This window comes from Bombina bombina, chromosome 6 (genome assembly GCF_027579735.1).
Source record: "Bombina bombina isolate aBomBom1 chromosome 6, aBomBom1.pri, whole genome shotgun sequence".
Lineage (NCBI taxonomy): Eukaryota > Metazoa > Chordata > Amphibia > Anura > Bombinatoridae > Bombina > Bombina bombina.
In genome coordinates, this window is record NC_069504.1 from 533,247,868 (window position 1) to 533,268,514 (window position 20,647).

Consider the following 20,647-nt stretch of genomic DNA (forward strand, 5'->3'; position numbering starts at 1 on the left):
TGATAAATATTATAGAACACCTGGGAAGGGAGGAAACGCCTTCTCTGCTCCTATCTTTGGACGCGGAGAAGGCGTTTGATAGGATAGATTGGGGATACATGATGATGGTACTGCGGCACATGGGGTTTGATGGCCCCTTTATTAAAGCAATGCAGGCAATTTATTCTAGCCCCACTGCACAGGTTGTATCGGGAGGATATAGATCTAAACCTTTTCCCATAAGGAATGGGACAAGACAGGGATGCCCTCTGTCTCCCCTGATATTTGCGCTATGCATAGAGCCCCTAGCAGCTAGAATAAGACTATCCCCGGATATCGCCGGCGCCACAATAGCTAATCAAGAATACAAACTCACCCTCTTTGCAGATGACATTTTGGTCACCGTTCCGAAACCCCTGTTGTCTCTCCCGAATTTATACAACCTCCTCGATAGATTCTCACAGATATCGGGATATAAAATCAATCTCGAGAAATGCGAGGCATTACCAATAGCTTTAACCCCCATACAAAGAAAACCATAGAGATTAACTTTGAGTTTAAATGGGTGAAACACTCTCTTAGGTACCTGGGGATCCAGCTGACAGCTCAATACAACCAACTGTATGAGTACAATTATACTCCGTTATTTAAAACTGTAAGAAAGGACCTCCAGAGTTGGAGGAGACATACTTTTTCTTGGTACGGCCGACTTTCCGCAGTCAAAATGAATGTTTTCCCATGATTACTTTACCTATTCCGCACACTACCTTTACCAATCCCGATTTTAGAACTATCCACACTACAAAAGGAACTAATAGCCTATGTTAGGGGTAGCAAAAAAGCAAGAATCCCTTCAGTGGTTCTGACACAACACAAAACTCTGGGAGGGGTAGGTGTCCCAAACCTAATTGACTATTACAAGGCAGCCAGAATATCACAAACAATACTAATGGGGAGGAGACAGGGGGACATTATCTGGCCCAAGTTAGAGGCGGGGATAGAGGGACTACCAAATGCAGACGACATGTTATGGAATGACCAAACAAGTAATACACTTATATATAGATCACCAATCCATGCATCCACCAAACAAGTTAAAAAATGGATAACAGGTCACCACAACATACTACCTTCGAGATCAGTGATGATCCCACTCAGGAAAATTATTCCTCAAGAACTTTATACCACTATAGATAAATGGGCCAATAAAGGGCTGTATAGAGTAGCGGACGCCTTACTCAATAATACACTTATGACTTACACTCAGATTCAAGATAAACTGATCCCGATGAAGATAAGGTGGTTTCAATACTTACAGTTGTCCTCCTCCATCTGTAAATATATGGGCAATGAGGGAGCCTTAGCCCCCACAACACTGGAAAACATATACTCGCTAACATCCATGCCTAAACATACAATCTCTATTCTGTATATAGCGCTACAGAGAGACCCCAATGCCCCTAAAACAACTTTGATGCGAAGGTGGGAAGAAGACATTAATGTCATATATGATAAACATACATGGGAGAATATATTTAGCTCTATGGGAAGAGGGTTGATCAGTGCAGACCTACATGAAAATACTCTCAAAATTGCATTCCGCTGGTACCTCACACCAAATATTACCTCTCATATGTCACAGGCGGCATCCAACTTATGCTACAGGGGATGTGGGAACATAGGCACCTTTAAACACATGTAGTGGGAATGTGATGGGATAAAACAGATATGGCATTCCCTCTCCACGTTACTTAGCTCTATCCTGGAGGAAGAGATAGAGCTTGATATTTCTCAGGCTTTATTACACACAGGTTTCAAACAATATAATAAAGAGATTAATGCCTTCATCAGAATCTTATGCACGACCACAAGAATAGCAATAGCATACCACTGGAAAACGGGGGTACCAACATGGATGGAGGTGAAGTATAAAATTAACAATATGTTTAGAATGTATGAGTCAGCTTCATGGATCATGAATACTAGAGAGCCATTTGAGAGGGTTTTGTTCTATTGGGTCCTGAATAACGCCACTACCATTTAAACACTATACAGTACAGACGCTTGATTTGGGGGTTGGATCAGAAGAAAATATATATACAATAGCAGCGGTGTGTTGGCTCGAGAAAGAATAAGTAGCCTCTACAAAGCAATTTTTAAATGCTTCTTTCTTTCGTAAAGTAAGATATTTGATAATGATATATACAACTTTGATGTGAGTACAAAATTAGTTTTTTTCCCTAGTTTTGAATTTTATTTTTATTTCTCTTTTCATCTCTTTGATGTATAGATATATGGCCAACCCTGCCCATATGTTATTCAGTTTTAATCTTTTCCTTCCCTGTCCCATCCCTTCCTCTTCTGTTTTCCCCTTCCCCTCTTCCCCTCTTTTTCCTCCCCCCCCCCTTTTTTTTTCTTTCTTTGTTTGTATGCCATAATGAAAGGTATTAATACGAACGTATGATGCCAACTGCCCCCCACTTAAAGGGGCCTTGATGTATTTACCTCATGTAACAGTTTATAGTTTGTTATAATCATGTTGTAAAAAACTCAATAAAAAATATTTAAACATAAATAATAAGTGATGACATCACAATTCTGAGACTGCATCCTGTCTCACATGGATGATGTAAACCAGTCTGGCCATAAAAGGAAGTTCAGGAAGTGAGCAGCATCTCCCAGAATGCACCAAAGTCAGCAAGAGAGGTGAGTAAAATGGCTGCCAGCAGCACATGGTAAACAAGTCAGGAAAAAACCCTGACAGGATCATCCCAAGTTCCTGAGATTAGCCTTTCTGGACAAACTCTTATGGCAGTGATCAGGTCTCAAGGAATTGCAGTAGCGCCATACCTGGACGACATATTGGTTCAGGCACCTTCTTTTCAACAAGCAAACTCTCATACGGAGATCTTGTCTACGATCCCACGTATGAAAAGTAAATCTGAGAAAGAGTTCCCTTGTTCTAGCTACAAGGGTAGTTTTCTTAGGGACCATAATAAATTCCCTATCTATGGAAAATCCAAAATTCTCGTCTCTCTACAGTCTACTGTTCGGCCATAAGTAGCTTAATGTATGGAGGTAATTGGTCTGATGGTCACTTCCATGGATATCATTCCCTTTGTTCAATTCCATTTGAGAGCTCGGCAGTTGTGCATGCTCAGACAATGGAATGGAGACCATTCGGATCTGTCTCAGAGGATAGAGCAAGATCAGTCAACAAGGGACTCTTTTCCGTGGTGGCTTTCTCAGGAAAATCTTTCTGAGGGCTCATGCTTCCGGAGACCTTCCTGGGTGATTGTGACCACGGACGCCAGCCTGCTAGGCTGGGGAGCAGTCTGGGACTCGTTTAAGGCGCAGGGACTATGGACTTGGGAGGAGTCTGCTCTCTCCATAAACATCTTGGAGTTGTGAGCGATTTACAATGCTCTGATAGCTTGGCGTCACTTGTCCTTAGCCCGGTTTATCAGGTTCTAGTCGGACATCACCACCTCAGTGGCTTACATCAACCACCATGGAGGAACTCGAAGTTCCTTAGCCATGAAGAGGGTGGCTCAGATTATTCGGTGGGCAGAAGTTCACAATTGTTGTTGTTTATCTGCCGTCCACATTCCAGGAGTGGACAACTGAGAAGCGGATTTCATGAGCAGACAGACATTTCATCCCGGGGAGTGTGCTCTCCATCCGGAGGTGTTCTACAGGTTAACCCTCAAATGGGGTGTGCCGGAGTAGGATCTGATGGCGTCTCGGTAGAACACAAAGCTTCCAAGGTCAAGAGATCCGCAGGCCACCCTCATAGATGCTCTGGCGTTTCCTTGGGCTTTCAGTCTAGCATACCTGCTTCCTCTGTTTGCGCTCCTTCCACGAGTCATTGCTCGTATCAAACAGTAGAGAGCGTCAGTAATTCTAATAGCTCCTGCATGGCCTTGCCGGATCTGGTATACAGACCTCCTAGTGAAGATGTCATCTCTTCCACCTTGGAGGTTGCCTCTGAGAAAGGACCTTCAAACTCAGGGACCTTTCCTTCATCCAAATCTCGTTTCTCTGAAGCTGACTGCTTGGAGATTGAAAGCTTAGTTCTGTCTAAGCGTGGTCATTGAGACCATGATCCAGGCTCGCAAGCCTGTTACTTGAAACATTTATCATAAGGTACGGCTTAAATACCTTTATTGGTGTGAATCCAAAAGCTACTCTTGGAGTAGGGTTTAGGATTCATAGGATTTTGTCTTTTCTCCAGGAAGGTCTGAAGAAAGGATTGCCATTCAGTTCTCTGAAGGGTCAGATTTCTGCATTATCTATTTTGTTACTCAAGCATCTGGCGGATGTGCCAGATGTAAAATTTTGAAAAAAATAGCCTCTGCGCTGTGAGTATTTACACAAAGCTGCTAAAAATAAATATAAGGAATCCCCAAACTCCTTAATAAAATTAGGACTAGAGTAATCACTTTAACTACAAACTGTAGCTAAGTGATAAGTTATTTAGCTGCGCTATCCAAAGATAGCTTAATGAGTGTAGTATACTAATATCTAGGTAATCCTATATTAGCACAACTATATCAAATGTATTTAAAAATGTATTTATTACAATGCGAAAAAACAGAAAATTAAAATCAAATCAGTGCAAGCATATAATGATTAGACCATTTAAATACACACAATAAATGGATAATATGCAGGACATATAAAGCATAACATATAAAGCATACAAACGAGACCAATGGGATGATGTTGATGAGATGATATGGTTCCAATGTAATAGATTGTGGCATATGTGGCAAGCCGTATTAGTAAAGCAGACACATGTGTTTAATAAACACAGCGATGTTAGCAAGGTTAGCGTTTTACTTTTTCTTTCCCAAAGTTGCAGAGTTGGCCAAACTGCAGAATAGAGGCGAGAAGAATGGACAAGAAAATCCTTTTACAAACACAAAATGAGTTCAAATTGGCAAGGTGTTTACTAATACTTACACCGGAAGCCAAGTGATGTTCCTCTGTGTTTGTTTGTTCCTCCAGGCGGCAAATTTCAAACGGTCCTGTGCTTCCCTGGAGAGATCAAGTTACACAGCTTAGGAGAATGTTTGCGGCAGTCAGTACAATGTGGCTACGGAAGCCCAAGTAGTCCAGTATTAGAGTAACGCGTTTCGGCTGTGCGCAGCCTTTCTCAAACTCAATACTGTTGTGAATGGGACGATGGTATTTATTTACTCGTCTTAAAGGGATAGATGCACCCACTTTTTTCTTTTTTTCTTTTCTTTAGTTTGCAGAATATAAATGTCCAACATATAATAACAGTGCAATTTTGCTATGGGGATATATTGTACATAATATGTGTAATTTTATGTGTTGTTCTTTATATAAAATATGTTACCAGGACTTTGTCTTTTAATGTACAATATATCCCCATAGCAAAATTGCACTGTTATTATATGTTGGACATTTATATTCTGCAAACTAAAGAAAAGAAAAAAAGAAAAAAGTGGGTGCATCTATCCCTTTAAGACGAGTAAATAAATACCATCGTCCCATTCACAACAGTATTGAGTTTGAGAAAGGCTGCGCACAGCCGAAACGCGTTACTCTAATACTGGACTACTTGGGCTTCCGTAGCCACATTGTACTGACTGCCGCAAACATTCTCCTAAGCTGTGTAACTTGATCTCTCCAGGGAAGCACAGGACCGTTTGAAATTTGCCGCCTGGAGGAACAAACAAACACAGAGGAACATCACTTGGCTTCCGGTGTAAGTATTAGTAAACACCTTGCCAATTTGAACTCATTTTGTGTTTGTAAAAGGATTTTCTTGTCCATTCTTCTCGCCTCTATTCTGCAGTTTGGCCAACTCTGCAACTTTGGGAAAGAAAAAGTAAAACGCTAACCTTGCTAACATCGCTGTGTTTATTAAACACATGTGTCTGCTTTACTAATACGGCTTGCCACATATGCCACAATCTATTACATTGGAACCATATCATCTCATCAACATCATCCCATTGGTCTCGTTTGTATGCTTTATATGTTATGCTTTATATGTCCTGCATATTATCCATTTATTGTGTGTATTTAAATGGTCTAATCATTATATGCTTGCACTGATTTGATTTTAATTTTCTGTTTTTTCGCATTGTAATAAATACATTTTTAAATACATTTGATATAGTTGTGCTAATATAGGATTACCTAGATATTAGTATACTACACTCATTAAGCTATCTTTGGATAGCGCAGCTAAATAACTTAGGATGTGCCAGATGTTCAATCTTTTTGTCAGACCCTGGTCAGAATCAGGCCTGTGTTTAAACCTGTTGCTCCTTCTTGGAGTCTTAACCTTGTTTTAATAGTTTTGCAGCAGGTTCTGTTTGAGCCAATGCATTCCATAGATTAAGTTGTTATCTTAGGTTTTGTTTCTTATTGCTATCTCTTCTGCTCGAAGAGTCTGAGCTCTTGGCTTTGCAGTGCGATTCGCCTTACCTTGCGCATAATGCGGTTCTTTGTACTAAATTGGGATTTCTTTCTAAAATGGTTTTGGATAGAAATATTAATCAGGTAATTGTTGTTCCTTCTCTCTGTCCCAATCCTCCTTCTCATAAGGAACGTTTGTTGCACAATTTGGATGTTGTGCATGCTCTAAAATTCTACCTACAGACGACTAAGGATTTTCGCCAGTGTTCTGCCCTCTTTGTTTCTCAGGAAAGCGTAAGGGTCAGTAAGCTACTTCTCTTTCTGCTTAAGAAGTATTATTTGTTTTGGTATGAGACTGCTGATCAGCATTCTCCTGAGAGTATTACAACTCATTCCAAGAGGGCTGTTTTTCTCTTCTTGAGCTTTCAAACATGAAGCTTCTGTGGAACATATTTGCAAGCCTCTCTGCATACTTTTTCTAAATTTTCCAAATTTGATGTTTTTCCTCGGCTGAGGCTTCTTTTGGGAGAAAGGTTCTTCAAGTGGTGGTGCCTTCTGTTTAGGTCTGCCTGTCTTGTTTTCCCTCCCTAGTCATTTTGTGTCCGCTAGCTTGAGTATTGGTTCGCACTAGTAATTGACAACGTTGTGGACTCTCCATATCTTAGGAAAGAAAACAAAATTTATGCTGACCTGATAAATGTATTTATTTCCGGATATGGAGAGTCCACGACCCCACCCTTAATTAAGACAGTTATTTTCTACTAAACCTCAGGCACCTCTACACCTTTTTGTGTTATTCTTTTTTCCATTTACTTTCGGTCGAATGACTGGGGATTAGGGGTATGGGAGTTACACTTAACAGCTTTGCTGTGGTGCTCTTTGCCTCCTCCTGCTGGCCAGGAATGATATCCCCACTAGTTATTGATGACGTTGTGGACTCTCCATATCCAGAAAGAAAGAAATTTATCAGGTAAGCATACATTTTGTTTTTTCTTTGAAAACTTCATCTGGTGGTAAGGTTTGCAGACAGAGCTTCATCAGGTCTAGGTAAAGAGGTGTTCCCCCCCCCCACCCCTGAATTCATATTCAAAATTTTAGGAGCAAAAAATAACAATTTTACATATAATATGACTATTTTTCCTTTTTTTTAATTTGTTTGCCAATTTACCTTTTTTCTCTGAATAGGTCTTAGTTTGGTTACACATAAAGTAAAGCAGACAGGAATGGTAGTGATTAACATACAAGAGTAACATACAGGATGGGCATCACATGAACACTTCTGAGATTAATGCAATTACCTCAAATGGCTCAAGATTATTTAACTAATTGTGAATAAATCACTAATAGTAGGAAATACTTTATTATAATGATATAACTTATTTTCTGGTCTCTCTAGCATTATTACAACTGGGAAGCTCTTCTCCTGACTAGTAACATTTTTGACTAGTTAACTATAGTTATATTTTTCCTCCCTGCCTATCTTGTGTTCAGCTACCAGATGTCTCCCATGTTCATTTGTCATTTTCCCAATGCATTTCCCCCAATATGTGTCAATTGTCTCATTGTTTAATATATATTAAATGTATATATAGTGAGACATATCTGCTGATGTTGATTTTCTTCTATGTGTCATCTCAAATGCTAAAGCACCAATTATTACATATAGCCAATTTATCTCTAAAATGTTTTAAAGTCTGTAGTTAAAGGTTTAACATTTATATTAAAAAATTTAATCCTATCTAGAATTTATTTAATAAATTGGTGTCGTTGACTGAGGAGGCTAGAAAAGCATACAAGGACATGGTTGCATCAATGGAGCAAGAGCAAGCAGAAGAAGCTTTAAAAAATGTTAAAAAGGTTCCTCATCATATGGGTCACTCTCGGAACCCCTCTGCAGCTAGTGCAATTTCCTTCTGCAGTGTGATATCTGAACCTATATCAGAAGTGAATGAGAAAGATTATGGTAAGTTTTTTTTTTTTTTCTTTACTTCAATGTTGATAATTAATTGTGGATGAATAATTAGTTGAGGCCAATATATATGATCTAAAACCTTAAAGGGACATTTTAAATCCAAACATTTGTTAAAAAGTAGTTACAAAGGTGTGTGAGTATTTGTGTGACTGGAGCAATATGTTATATATTATGTTACTTATATTTATCTCAGCAGTTGCCACCGTGTTACATATTATGATTAAGATATTGATTATGGAATTATGAATATTAATAATTAATAACAATAAAATTATCGTCAGCAATACCTCCAATTAATATAGTAGAATCTTATCAGTACACTCCAGGGAAATGTTATATAACCTCTGTAGTGTATTCCAAAAGAATACTATTGAGATATCTAGAAAGTAATGACAATAAATTTATTAAATATTAATATTTAATCCCAAGTTAAAATAGTTCCTAAATTCTGATCAATTATATTTTTATAAACACAGTGATTATATTTATACAGTAAACAGAATACCACTTATGGATAGATATATATTGCTTGATTATTACAATATTAAAATAATTGAACAAGCTATAGAAATCTTAAGATCAATTAATATTCAATTAAATTGTCTGTTATCCCCGTATATGGACACAATATTTTCTATAAGTTTACCTTAAATCAAAATGAATTACTTATCAAATATCACACTTGAAGTTTACTTGAACAATTTATAATTAGCCAGTAACATTAATCCAATGCCAAAATATGGATTACTTACTTAATAATGCTTGTTAGACAATATAGCCAAATATTACAATACGAAGCTTACCAAACCTCAATAACTTTAATAGACTTTGTAGGAGATTATAATTACCTACCTAGCCCAAATAGTCTTATATAACTTCAAACAGAGTGATTTATACACTTCTAATGAATCAATATATTATCAACACAATAGCCAATTTAAGTGCAATTTCTAAAATAAATTACAGTAACTTGAAATCAATTTATAAGTGTAAAATACTAAATCATTTTTCTAAATAATAAAGATACTTGATGCAAATATAATTATCTAGAATACCCTGGTCTATGCAATATTAAATAATAAATATAAAATACGCTTTTATATCACAGCTTCAGCTCTACTATTTCTATAAAAAAAAAAAACTTGAACTGTAGTCCCTATTTATACATTACCAGTTCGCAAATACCAATATTTGCGATGTTTAGTCCAGAGTTTCTTCACTGTCATATAAGAAGGTTTGCACAATTTTTGGAAGTAGAGAGAGACCAGTAATCTCTTATCCAGAAAGAGGGTTTCAGCAAAGTTTGTCTCACAAAGACTTTATAATCCAGGCAGCAGGCCAGTCAGTGTACAAATTAGTAGCAGCACTCTCAGTAACTTTTCAGTAACCTCTCCTTTCCACAGGAATTGAGTTTTATTAGTAAAATATTTAATGCTACTCCAAATACATGAATATATATTTTCCTCATATATATTTTCATAAATGTTCCTTCACATACACCTATGATTTCATGGTTTTAATAAAATATTGGGTCACAGTTATATGGCCCATTTAATTTGACTGAGTAGCATATTTATATTTCTTTCATGTCCATGAGCTAGTGACATATGGGATATACAATCCTACCAGGAGGGGCAAAGTTTCCCAAACCTCAAAATGCCTATAAATACACCCCTCACCACACCCACAATTCAGTTTTACAAACTTTGCCTCCTATGGAGGTGGTGAAGTAAGTTTGTGCTAAGATTTCTACGTTGATATGCGCTTCTCAGCATTGTTGAAGCCCGATTCCTCTCAGAGTACAGCAAATGTCAGAGGGACGTGAAGGGAGTATCACCTATTGAATACGATGATTTCTCTAACGGGGGTCTTTTTCATGGGTTCTTTATCGGTCGTAGAGATTCATCTCCTACCTCCCTTTTCAGATTGATGATATACTCTCAAATTTACCATTACCTCTACTAATAACTGTTTTAGTACTGGTTTGGCTATCTGCTATATGTAGATGGGTGTCTTTTGGTAAGTATTTTTTCATTACTTAATACACTCTCAGCTATAGTTTGGCAATTTATGCAAATTATATAAAGTTCTAAATATATGTATTGTACTTATATTTGCCATGAGTCAGGTTCATGTATTTCCTTCTGCAGACTGTCAGTTTCATATTTGGGAATATAAACACTTTAAGAAATTTATTTCTTGCCTGGGGTTTAGTCTTTTTTCAATTTGACTACTTTTTGCAATTGCGGGTGTTAGGCCCGCGGGTGCTTCAAATGTTAGACTTTATTGCGTCATTTTTGGCACAAACTTTTTTGGCGCGGAAAATTACGTTTTTGACGCGGGTACGTCATTTCCGGCGTCATACGTGACGCCGAGACCTTTCACACGGCGGCGTCATTAGTGACGCAAGTGTGTCATTTCCGGTCATTTTTGGCGCCAAAAAAGTTTACGTTACGTTGTGCGTCATACTTGGCGCCAAATTTTCTTCATTATTTCAATACCCCATTGTTGTTTGCCTCCTGCTTTCTTTTCTATCAAGAGGCCTGTGCTTTTGCATTTTTTCCCATTCCTGAAACTGTCATTTAAGGAAATAGATAATTTTGCTTTATATGTTGTTTTTTCTCTTACATTGAGTAAGATGTCCCAATCTGATCCTGCCTCTGAAGTTTCTGCTGGAACATTGCTGCCTGACATCGGTTCTACCAAAGCTAAGTGCATTTGTTGTAAAATTGTAGAAATGATTCCACCGAATGTCATTTGTAATAGTTGTCATGATAAACTTTTACATGCAGATAGTGTTTCTATCAGTAATAGTACATTGCCAGTTGCAGTTCTTTCAACTTCTAATGTGCATGATATACCTGTAAACTTTAAAGAATTTGTTTCTGATTCTATTATGAAGTCTTTGTCTGCATTTCCACCTTCTAATAAATGTAAAAGGTCTTTTAAAACTTCTCATTTAGCTGATGAAATTTCAAATGACCAACAACATAATAATTCATCCTCTTCTGATGAGGATCTATCTGAAACAGAAGATCCTTCCTCAGATATTGACACTGACAAATCTACTTATTTATTTAAAATAGAGTATATGCGTTCTTTATTAAAAGAAGTGTTAATTACTTTGGATATTGAGGTAACCAGTCCTATTGACGTTAAGTCTAATAAACGTTTAAATGCTGTTTTTTAAACCTCCTTTGGTTTCCCCAGGTGTTTTTCCCATTCCTGAGGCTATTTCTGATATGATTTCTAGGGAATGGAATAAGCCAGGTACTTCCTTTATTCCTTCTTCAAGGTTTAAGAGATTGTATCCTTTACCAGCAAAATCTATAGAGTTTTGGGAAAAGATCCCCAAAGTTGATGGTGCTATTTCTACTCTTGCTAAACGTACCACTATTCCTATGGAAGATAGCACTTCCTTTAGGGATGCTTTAGCTAGGAAACTTGAATCTTATCTAAGGAAGGCCTATTTATATTCAGGTCATCTTCTCAGACCTGCTATTTCTTTGGGTGATGTTGCGGCTGCATCAACTTTCTGGTTGGAAAATTTAGCACAACATGAATTGGATTTTGACATATCTAGCATTGTTCGCTTACTGCAACATGCTAATCATTTTATTTGTGATGCCATTTTTGATATTATCAAAATTGATGTTAGTTCCATGTCTTTAGCTGTATTAGCTAGAAGAGCTTTGTGGCTTAAATCTTGGAATGCTGATATGACATCTAAATCTAGATTACTATCTCTTTCTTTCCAAGGTAATAATTTATTTGGTTGTCAGTTGGATTCTATTATTTCAACTATCACTGGAGGAAAAGGAGTTTTTTTGCCTCAGGATAAAAAACCTAAGGGTAAATCTAAGGCTTCTAACCGTTTTTGTTCCTTTCGTCAGAATAAGGAACAAAAACTCAATCCTCCTCCCAAGGAATCTGCTTCCAGTTGGAAGCCTTCCTCAAATTGGAATAAATCCAAGCCATTTAGGAAACCAAAGTCTGCCCATAAGTCCACATGGAGGTGCGGCCCTCATTCCAGCTCAGCTGGTAGGGGGCAGATTAAGGTTTTTCAAGGATTTTTGGATAAAATCTGTCCAAAATCATTGGATTCAGAGCATTGTCTCTCAAGGGTATCGAATAGGATTCAAAGTAAGACCTCCTGTGAGAAGATTTTTTTTCTCACGCATCCCTGTAAATCCAGTAAAAGCTCAGGCTTTTCTGAAGTGTGATTCAGACCTGGAGTCTTCAGGGGTAATCATACCAGTTCCTCCTCAGGAAAAAGGTTTGGGGTTTTATTCAAACCTATTCATTGTTCCAAAGAAAGAAAATTTGTTCAGACCAGTTTTGGATCTGAAAATTTTCAATTGTTATGTAAGAGTACCAACTTTCAAGATGGTGACTATAAGGACTATTCTGCCTTTTGTTCAGCAAGGACATTATATGTCCACAATGGACTTGCAGGATGCATACCTTCATATTCCGATTCATCCAGAACACTTTCAGTTTCTGAGATTCTCTTTTCTAGACAAGCACTACCAATTTGTTGCTCTTCCATTTGGCCTAGCAACAGCTCCAAGAATCTTTTCAAAGGTTCTGGGTGCCCTACTATCTGTAATCAGAGAACAGGGTATTGCGGTGTTTCCTTATTTGGACGATATCTTGGTACTAGCTCAGTCTTTACATACTGCAGAATCTCACACGAATCAACTAGTGTTGTTTCTTCAGAAACATGGTTGGAGGATCAATTTACCAAAAAGTTTCTTGATTCCTCAGACAAGGGTCACCTTTTTAGGTTTCCAGATAGATTCAGTGTCCATGACTCTGTCTCTAACAGACAAGAGACGTTTAAAATTGGTTGCAGCCTGCCGGCGCCTTCAGTCTCAGTCATTCCCTTCAGTGGCTATGTGCATGGAAGTTTTAGGTCTCATGACTGCAGCATCGGACGCAATCCCCTTTGCTCGTTTTCACGTGAGACCTCTACAGCTTTGTATGCTGAATCAATGGTGCAGGGATTATACAAAGATATCACAATTAATATCCCTGAATCCCAATGTACGACACTCTCTGACATGGTGGATAGATCACCATCGTTTGGTTCAAGGGGCTTCTTTTGTTCGCCCAACCTGGACTGTGATCACAACAGATGTAAGTCTTTCAGGTTAGGGAGCCGTTTGGGGGTCTCTGACAGCACAAGGGGTTTGGAAATCTCAAGAGGCGAGATTACCAATAAATATTTTAGAACTCCGTGCAATTCTCAGGGCTCTTCAGTTCTGGCCTCTACTAAAGAGAGAACCGTTCATTTGTTTTCAGACAGACAATATCACAACTGTGGCTTATGTCAATCATCAGGGTGGGACTCACAGTCCCCAAGCTATGAAAGAAGTATATCGGATACTTGCTTGGGCGGAATCCAGCTCCTGTCTAATCTCTGCGGTGCATATCCCAGGTGTAGACAATTGGGAGGCGTATTATCTCAGCCACCAGACTTTACATCCAGGGGAGTGGTCTCTCCATCCAGTTGTATTTTCTCAGATTGTTCAGATGTGGGGGCTTCCAGAGATAGATCTCATGGCCTCTCATCTAAACAAGAAACTTCCCAGATACCTGTCCAGGTCCAGGGATGTTCAGGCGAAAGCAGTGGATGCGCTGACACTTCCTTGGTGTTATCAACCTGCTTACATCTTCCCGCCTCTAGTTCTCCTTCCAAGAGTGATTTCCAAAATCATCATGGAACAGTCTTTTGTGTTGCTGGTGGCTCCAGCATGGCCACACAGGTTTTGGTATGCGGATCTGGTTCGGATGTCCAGTTGCCCGCCTTGGCCACTTCTGTTACGGCCGGACCTACTATCTCAAGGTCCGTTTTTCCATCAGGATCTCAAATAATTAAATTTGAAGGTATGGAAATTGAACGCTTAGTTCTAAGTCATAGAGGTTTCTCTGATTCAGTGATTAATACTATGTTACAAGCTCGTAAATCTGTCTCTAGGAAGATTTATTATAGAGTTTGGAAGGCTTACATTTCATGGTGTTCTTCTCATAAATTTTCCTGGCATTCTTTTAGAATTCCTAGAATTTTGCAGTTTCTTCAGGATGGTCTGGATAAGGGTTTGTCTGCAAGTTCCTTGAAAGGACAAATCTCCGCTCTTTCTGTTTTATTTCACTGAAAAATTGCTATACTTCCTGATATACACTGTTTTGTACAGGCTTTAGTTCGTATTAAGCCTGTCATTAAGTCAATTTCTCCTCCTTGGAGTCTTAATTTGGTTTTGAGGGCTTTACAGGCTCCTCCCTGTGAACCTATGCATTCTTTGGACATTAAGCTACTTTCCTGGAAAGTGTTGTTCCTTTTGGCTATCTCTTTTGCTAGAAGAGTTTCTGAGCTATCTGCTCTTTCTTGTGAGTCTCCTTTTCTGATTTTTCATCAGGATAAGGCAGTTTTGCGGACTTCTTTTCAATTTTTACCTAAGGTTGTGAATTCTAACAACATTAGTAGAGAAATTGTTGTCCCTTCTTTATGTCCTAATCCTAAGAATTCTTTGGAGAGATCCTTACATTCTTTGGATGTGGTCAGAGCTTTGAAATATTATGTGGAAGCTACTAAAATTTTCAGGAAGACTTCTAGTCTATTTGTTTTATTTTCTGGTCCTAGGAAAGGTCAGAAAGCTTCTGCTGTTTCCTTGGCTTCTTGGTTGAAACTTTTGATTCATCAAGCTTATTTGGAGTCGGGTCAAACCCCGCCTCAGAGAATTACAGCTCATTCTACTAGATCAGTCTCTACTTCATGGGCTTTTAAGAATGAAGCTTCAGTCAATCAGATTTGCAAAGCAGCCACTTGGTCCTCTTTGCATACATTTACTAAATTCTACCATTTTGATGTATTTGCTTCTTCGGAAGCAGTTTTTGGTAGAAAAGTTCTTCAGGCAGCTGTTTCAGTTTGATTCTTCTGCTTTTTGATTTAAGTTTTTTTCTTTCAAAAGTAAAAATAAACTTATTTTTTGGGTTGTGGATTATTTTCTCAGTGGAATATGGCTGTTTTTGTTTTAGTCCCTCCCTCTCTAGTGACTCTTGAGTGGAAGACTCCACATCTTGGGTATTGATATCCCATATGTCACTAGCTCATGGACTCTTGCCAATTACATGAAAGAAAACATAATTTATGTAAGAACTTACCTGATAAATTCATTTCTTTCATATTGGCAAGAGTCCATGAGGCCCACCCTTTTTATGGTGGTTATGATTTTTTGTATAAAGCACAATTATTTCCAAATTTCCTTTGTTGATTCTTTCTACTCCTTTCTTTATCACCCCACTGCTTGGCTATACATTAAACTGAATTGTGGGTGTGGTGAGGGGTGTATTTATAGGCATTTTGAGGTTTGGGAAACTTTGCCCCTCCTGGTAGGAATGTATATCCCATACGTCACTAGCTCATGGACTCTTGCTAATATGAAAGAAATTAATTTATCAGGTAAGTTCTTACATAAATTATGTTTTTGCGGTTCTTGCCCACAGAGCCTTATGGTTGAAGTCCTTGGTCTGCGGATGTTTCATCCAAGTCTAAGCTTTTATCGATCCCTTACAAGGGTAAGACCTTGTTTGGTCCTGGCTTGACTGAATTAATATCATATATCACAAGAGGGAAGGGATCTTTTCTCCCTCAGGATAAAAAGAATAAGCAGAAAGGACGTCAGAGTAATTTTCGTTCCTTTTGAAACTTTAGAGGTAAACCCTCCTTTTCCTCCTCCAAGCAAGAACAATCTAAGTCTTCCTGGAAGCCTAGTCAGTCTTGGAATAAAGGGAAGCTGTCTAAAAATCCTGCCTCTGACTCCAACTCAGCATGAAGGGTTGGTCCCCTATCCGGGAGCAGATCCAGTAGGGGGCAGACTCTCTCTATTCGTTCAAGCCTGGATGCAAGATGTTCCGAACTCCTGGGCGGTGGACATTGTATCCCAGGGGTACAAATTAGAATTCTAGACTTTTCCTCCCAGAGGCAGGTTTCTTCTCTCAATATTATCTGTAGACCAGATAAAGAGAGAGGCGTTCTTGAATTGTGTCAAGGATCTTTCTGCCCTGGGAGTCATAGTTCCTGTTCCTACGCAGGAACAGGGTCTGGGATTTTACTTGAATCTGTTCGTAGATCCCAAAAAAGAGGGAACTTTCAGACCAATTTTAGACCTGAAGTGTCTAAACAAGTTCCTCAGAGTACCGTCCTTCAAGATGGAGACTATACGTTCCATTCTTCCTTTGGTCCAAGAGGGTCAGTTCATGAAAATCATAGACCTAAAGGATGCGTACCTTCATGTTCCCATTCACTGGGATCATCACAAGTTTCTGAGATTCGCCTTCTTGGACAATCACTTTCAGTTTGTGGCTCTTCCATTCTGCCTTGCCACAGCTCCCAGAATTTTTCAAAAGTTCTGGGGACTCTATTGGCAGTAATCCGTTTTGGGGCATTGCAGTGGCGCCATATATGGAGGACATTGTGGTTCAGGTGCCGTCTTTTCAACAAGCAAAATCTCATACAGAGATCTTGTTGTCTTTTCTTCGCTCTCACGGATGGAAGGTGAATCTGGGAAAAAGTTCTGATTCCAGCTACAAGAGTAGTTTTCTTGGGGACTATAATAGACTCCCTATCAATGAAAATATTTCTGTCAGAGGTCAGAAAAACAAATATCTTAGACTTGTATTTTGCCCTTCAGTCCTCTCCTTGGCTGTTAGTGGCTCAATGTATGGAGGTAATTGTTCTGATGGTAGCTTCCATGGACATCATCCCGTTCGCTCGGTTCGATCTCAGACCTCTGCAGTTGTGCATGCTAAGACAATGGTACGGGTACTATGCGGATCTGTCTCCGCGAATAGATTTGGATCAGGTGACAAGAGACTCTTCTGTGGTGGTTGTCTCAGGAACACCTCTCCCAGGGAACTTGCTTTCGCAAGCCTTCTTGGGTCATTGTGACAATGGATGTCAGTCTGATGGGTTGGGGGGAGCAGTCTGGGACTCTTTGAAGGCTTAGGATCTATGGACTCAGATCTCCCCATAAACATTCTAGAGCTTAGAGCGATCTTCAGTGCTCTGCTGGCCTGGTCTCAGTAAGCCTTAGCCCGGTTTATCTGGTTCCAGTCAGACTCATTACATCGGTGGCGTACATCAATCACCAGGGGGGGAAATCTGAGTTTCTTGGCCATGTCAGAGGTGGCCCAAATTATTCAGTGGGCGGAGACCCACAACTGCTGTCTATCTGCGATCCACATTCCAGGAGTAGACAATTGGGAAACGGATTTTCTGAGCAGACAGACCTTTCATCCCGGGGAGTGGGAACTCCATCTGGACGTGTTTTCCAGTTTGATCCTCAAATGGGGCAGCCGGAGCTGGATCTCATGGCTTCTCGGCAGAATGCCAAGCTTTCGAGGTCAAGGGATCCTCAGACTGTCCTGATAGATGCTCTGGAGGTCCCTTGGATTTTCACTCTAGCATACCTGTTTCCTCTCCTTCGAAGAGTCATTGCTTGGATCAAATAGGAGAGGGCGTCGGTGATTCTCATAGGACCGGCATGGTCTCGCAGGATCTAGTATGCAGACCTAGTGGAAATGTCATCTCTTCCACCTTGAAGACAAACTCTCAGGAAGGACCTTCTAGTTCAGGGTCCTTTCCTTCATCCAAATCTCGTTTCTCTGAAGCTTGGAGATTGAACGCTTAATTTTATCTAAGCGTGGGTTTTCAGAGTCGTTTATTGAGACCTTGATCCAGGCTCGCAAGCCTGTGACAAGGAAGATTTACCATAAGGTATGGTGTAAATATCTGTATTGGTGTGAATCTAGAGGCTACTCTTGGAGTAGAGTCAGGATTCCTAGGATTTTGTCTTTCTCCAGGACGGTCTGGAGAAGGGTTTGTTAGCTACACTGAAAGGTCAGATTTATGCGTTGTCTATTTTGTCTATTTTGTTGCATAAGCAATCAGAATCAGGCCTGTGTTTAAACCTGTTTCTCCTCCCTGGAGTTGTAACCTTGTTCTCAAAGGGACGCTGAACCCAATTTTTTTTTTCTTTCGTGATTTAGATAGAGCATTCAGTTTTAAGCAACTTTCTAATTTACTCCTATTATCAATTTTTCTTCATTCTCTTGCTATCTTTATTTGAAAAAGAATGCATCTAAGCTTTTTTGGTTCAGTCTGTGCAGCACTATTTGAATTCATCCACCAATCAGCAAGAACAACCCAGGTTGTTCACCAAAAATGGGCCAACATCTAAACTTACATTCTTGCATTTCAAATAGATACCAAGAGAATAAATAAAATTTAATAATAGGAGTAAATTAGAAAGTTGCTTAAAATTGCATGCTCTATCTGAATCACGAAAGAAAAAAATTGGGTTCAGTGTCCCTTTAAGGTTTTACAGCGGGCTCTGTTTGAGCCTATGCATTCCTTAGATATTTAGTTGTTATCTAGGAAGGTTTTGTTTCTTGTTGCTATTTCGTCTGCTCGTAGAGTTTCAGAGCTCTCGGCTCTGCAGTATGAGTCTTTTTATCTTATTTTTCATTCTGATAAGGTGGTTCTGCGTAATAGATTAGGTTACTTGCCTAAGGTTGTTTCGAACAGGATTATTAATCAGCAGATAGTTGTCCCTTCCTTGTGCCCTAATCCTTCTTCTCATAAGGAGCGTTTGTTGCACAACATAGATGTTGTGCGTGCATTGAAATTCTATCTACAAGTGACTAAGGACTTTCGTCAGTCTTCTGCTTTGTTTATTTGTTTTTCTGGTATGCGCAAGGGTCAGAAGGCTATGGCTACTTCTCTTTCTTTTTGGATGAACAGTACTTTTCGTTTGGCCTATGAGACTGCTGGACAGCAACCTCCTAAGAGAATCGCAGCTCATTCCTTGAGGGCTGTTTCTTCTTCCTGGGCTTTCAAAAATAAAGCAGATTTGCAAGGCTACAACTTGGTCTTCTTTGCATACTTTTTCCAAATTCTATAAATTTGAATCTTTTGTCTCGGCTGAGGATTCTTTTGGGATAAAGGTTCTTCAAGCAGTGGTGCCTTCTGTTTAGGTTACCTGTAGTGTCCCTCCCTTATAATCTGTGTCCTCTAGCTTGGGTATTGGTTCCCACTAGTAATTGATGGTTCCGTGGACTCACCATATCTTAGGAAAGAAAACCTAATTTCTACTTACCTGATAAATTTCTTTCTTTCCGAATATGGCAAGTCCACGGCCCACCCTTTATTTTAAGACAGTTATTTTTAACTAAAACCTCAGGCACCTCTACACCTTTGTGTTATCATCTTTTTTCCATTTCCCTTCGGCTGAATGACTGGGGTTTATGGGTAAGGGAAGTGACATATATAGCAGCTTTGCTGTTGTGCTCTTTGCCTCCTACTGCTGGCCAGGAGTGATATTCCCACTAGTAATTGATGATTTCGTGGACTCACCATATCCGGAAATAAATAAATTTGTAAGTATAAATTATGACTCTTGCGGGATGAGGAGAATCGATAGGACCCGCCCGGAATTTTGCTATATGGGTGACGGTTCTTATTTGTGCCTCTTAACCCTGCTTTCTGTCTTTCCTACCTTTTCTGTCTGTCTCCTCTGCTCAGCAATATGTAAACTGAGTGGGGAGAGGAGGTGGGAGGGCTTAAAAGCTCTTGTGAGGAAATAATTTCCCTCTTGTGAGGGAAATTATATCCTGCATGTTATGGACACCTAAGGACTCTCATCATCCTAAAAGAAAGAAATGTATTGGTAAGTGGTCCAAGCTCCGAAGCAGCAAAGTAGCCCCAAATCATGATGCTTCCTCCACTATACTTGGCTGTTGGAATGATGTTTTCATGTTGGTATGCAGTGCCCTTTTTACGCCATACATAAGGTTGAGTTGTTTGGGAAGAACATGCAACTCTAATTTCATCAGTCCACAAAACATTTTTCCAGTAGCGTTGTGGAGTGTCAAGATAGTCTTTTTTGGGGGGAAAGCAACAGCTTTTTTCGTAGAGTCCGGTCATGGACACAATGCATATTCAATGTTTTCCATATAATTGGCTCATGAACAGAGATGTTAACCAGTTCCAATGATTTCTTTAAATTATTAACTGTCACTCTAGTGTTCTTTCAACCCCCCCCCCCACATTGAGAATTGTGCGGTGTGCCCTTTGATTCATCTTGTGGACGGCCTCTTCTAGGGAGAGTAGCCACAGTACTAAATAGTCTCCATTTATTGACAACTTGTCTAAAAGTAGACAGATGAATATCTAAGCTTTTTGAGATGGCTTTGTAACCAGCTTTATGCAACGCAACAATTCTTGATTGCAGGCCTTCT

General features: G+C 39.3%; 1 protein-coding gene across 2 annotated transcripts in view; it reads left to right on the forward strand.

Moving 5' to 3' along the window:
• SECISBP2L (SECIS binding protein 2 like) overlaps positions 1-20,647 on the forward strand; it is a 407,516-nt gene that overhangs the window by 362,646 nt on the left and 24,223 nt on the right. For both annotated transcript variants that reach the window (XM_053717458.1, XM_053717457.1), the window contains exon 17: positions 8,119-8,338. In XM_053717458.1, the coding sequence (XP_053573433.1) occupies positions 8,119-8,338 (220 nt within the window). The remainder of the gene's footprint in view (positions 1-8,118; positions 8,339-20,647) is intronic.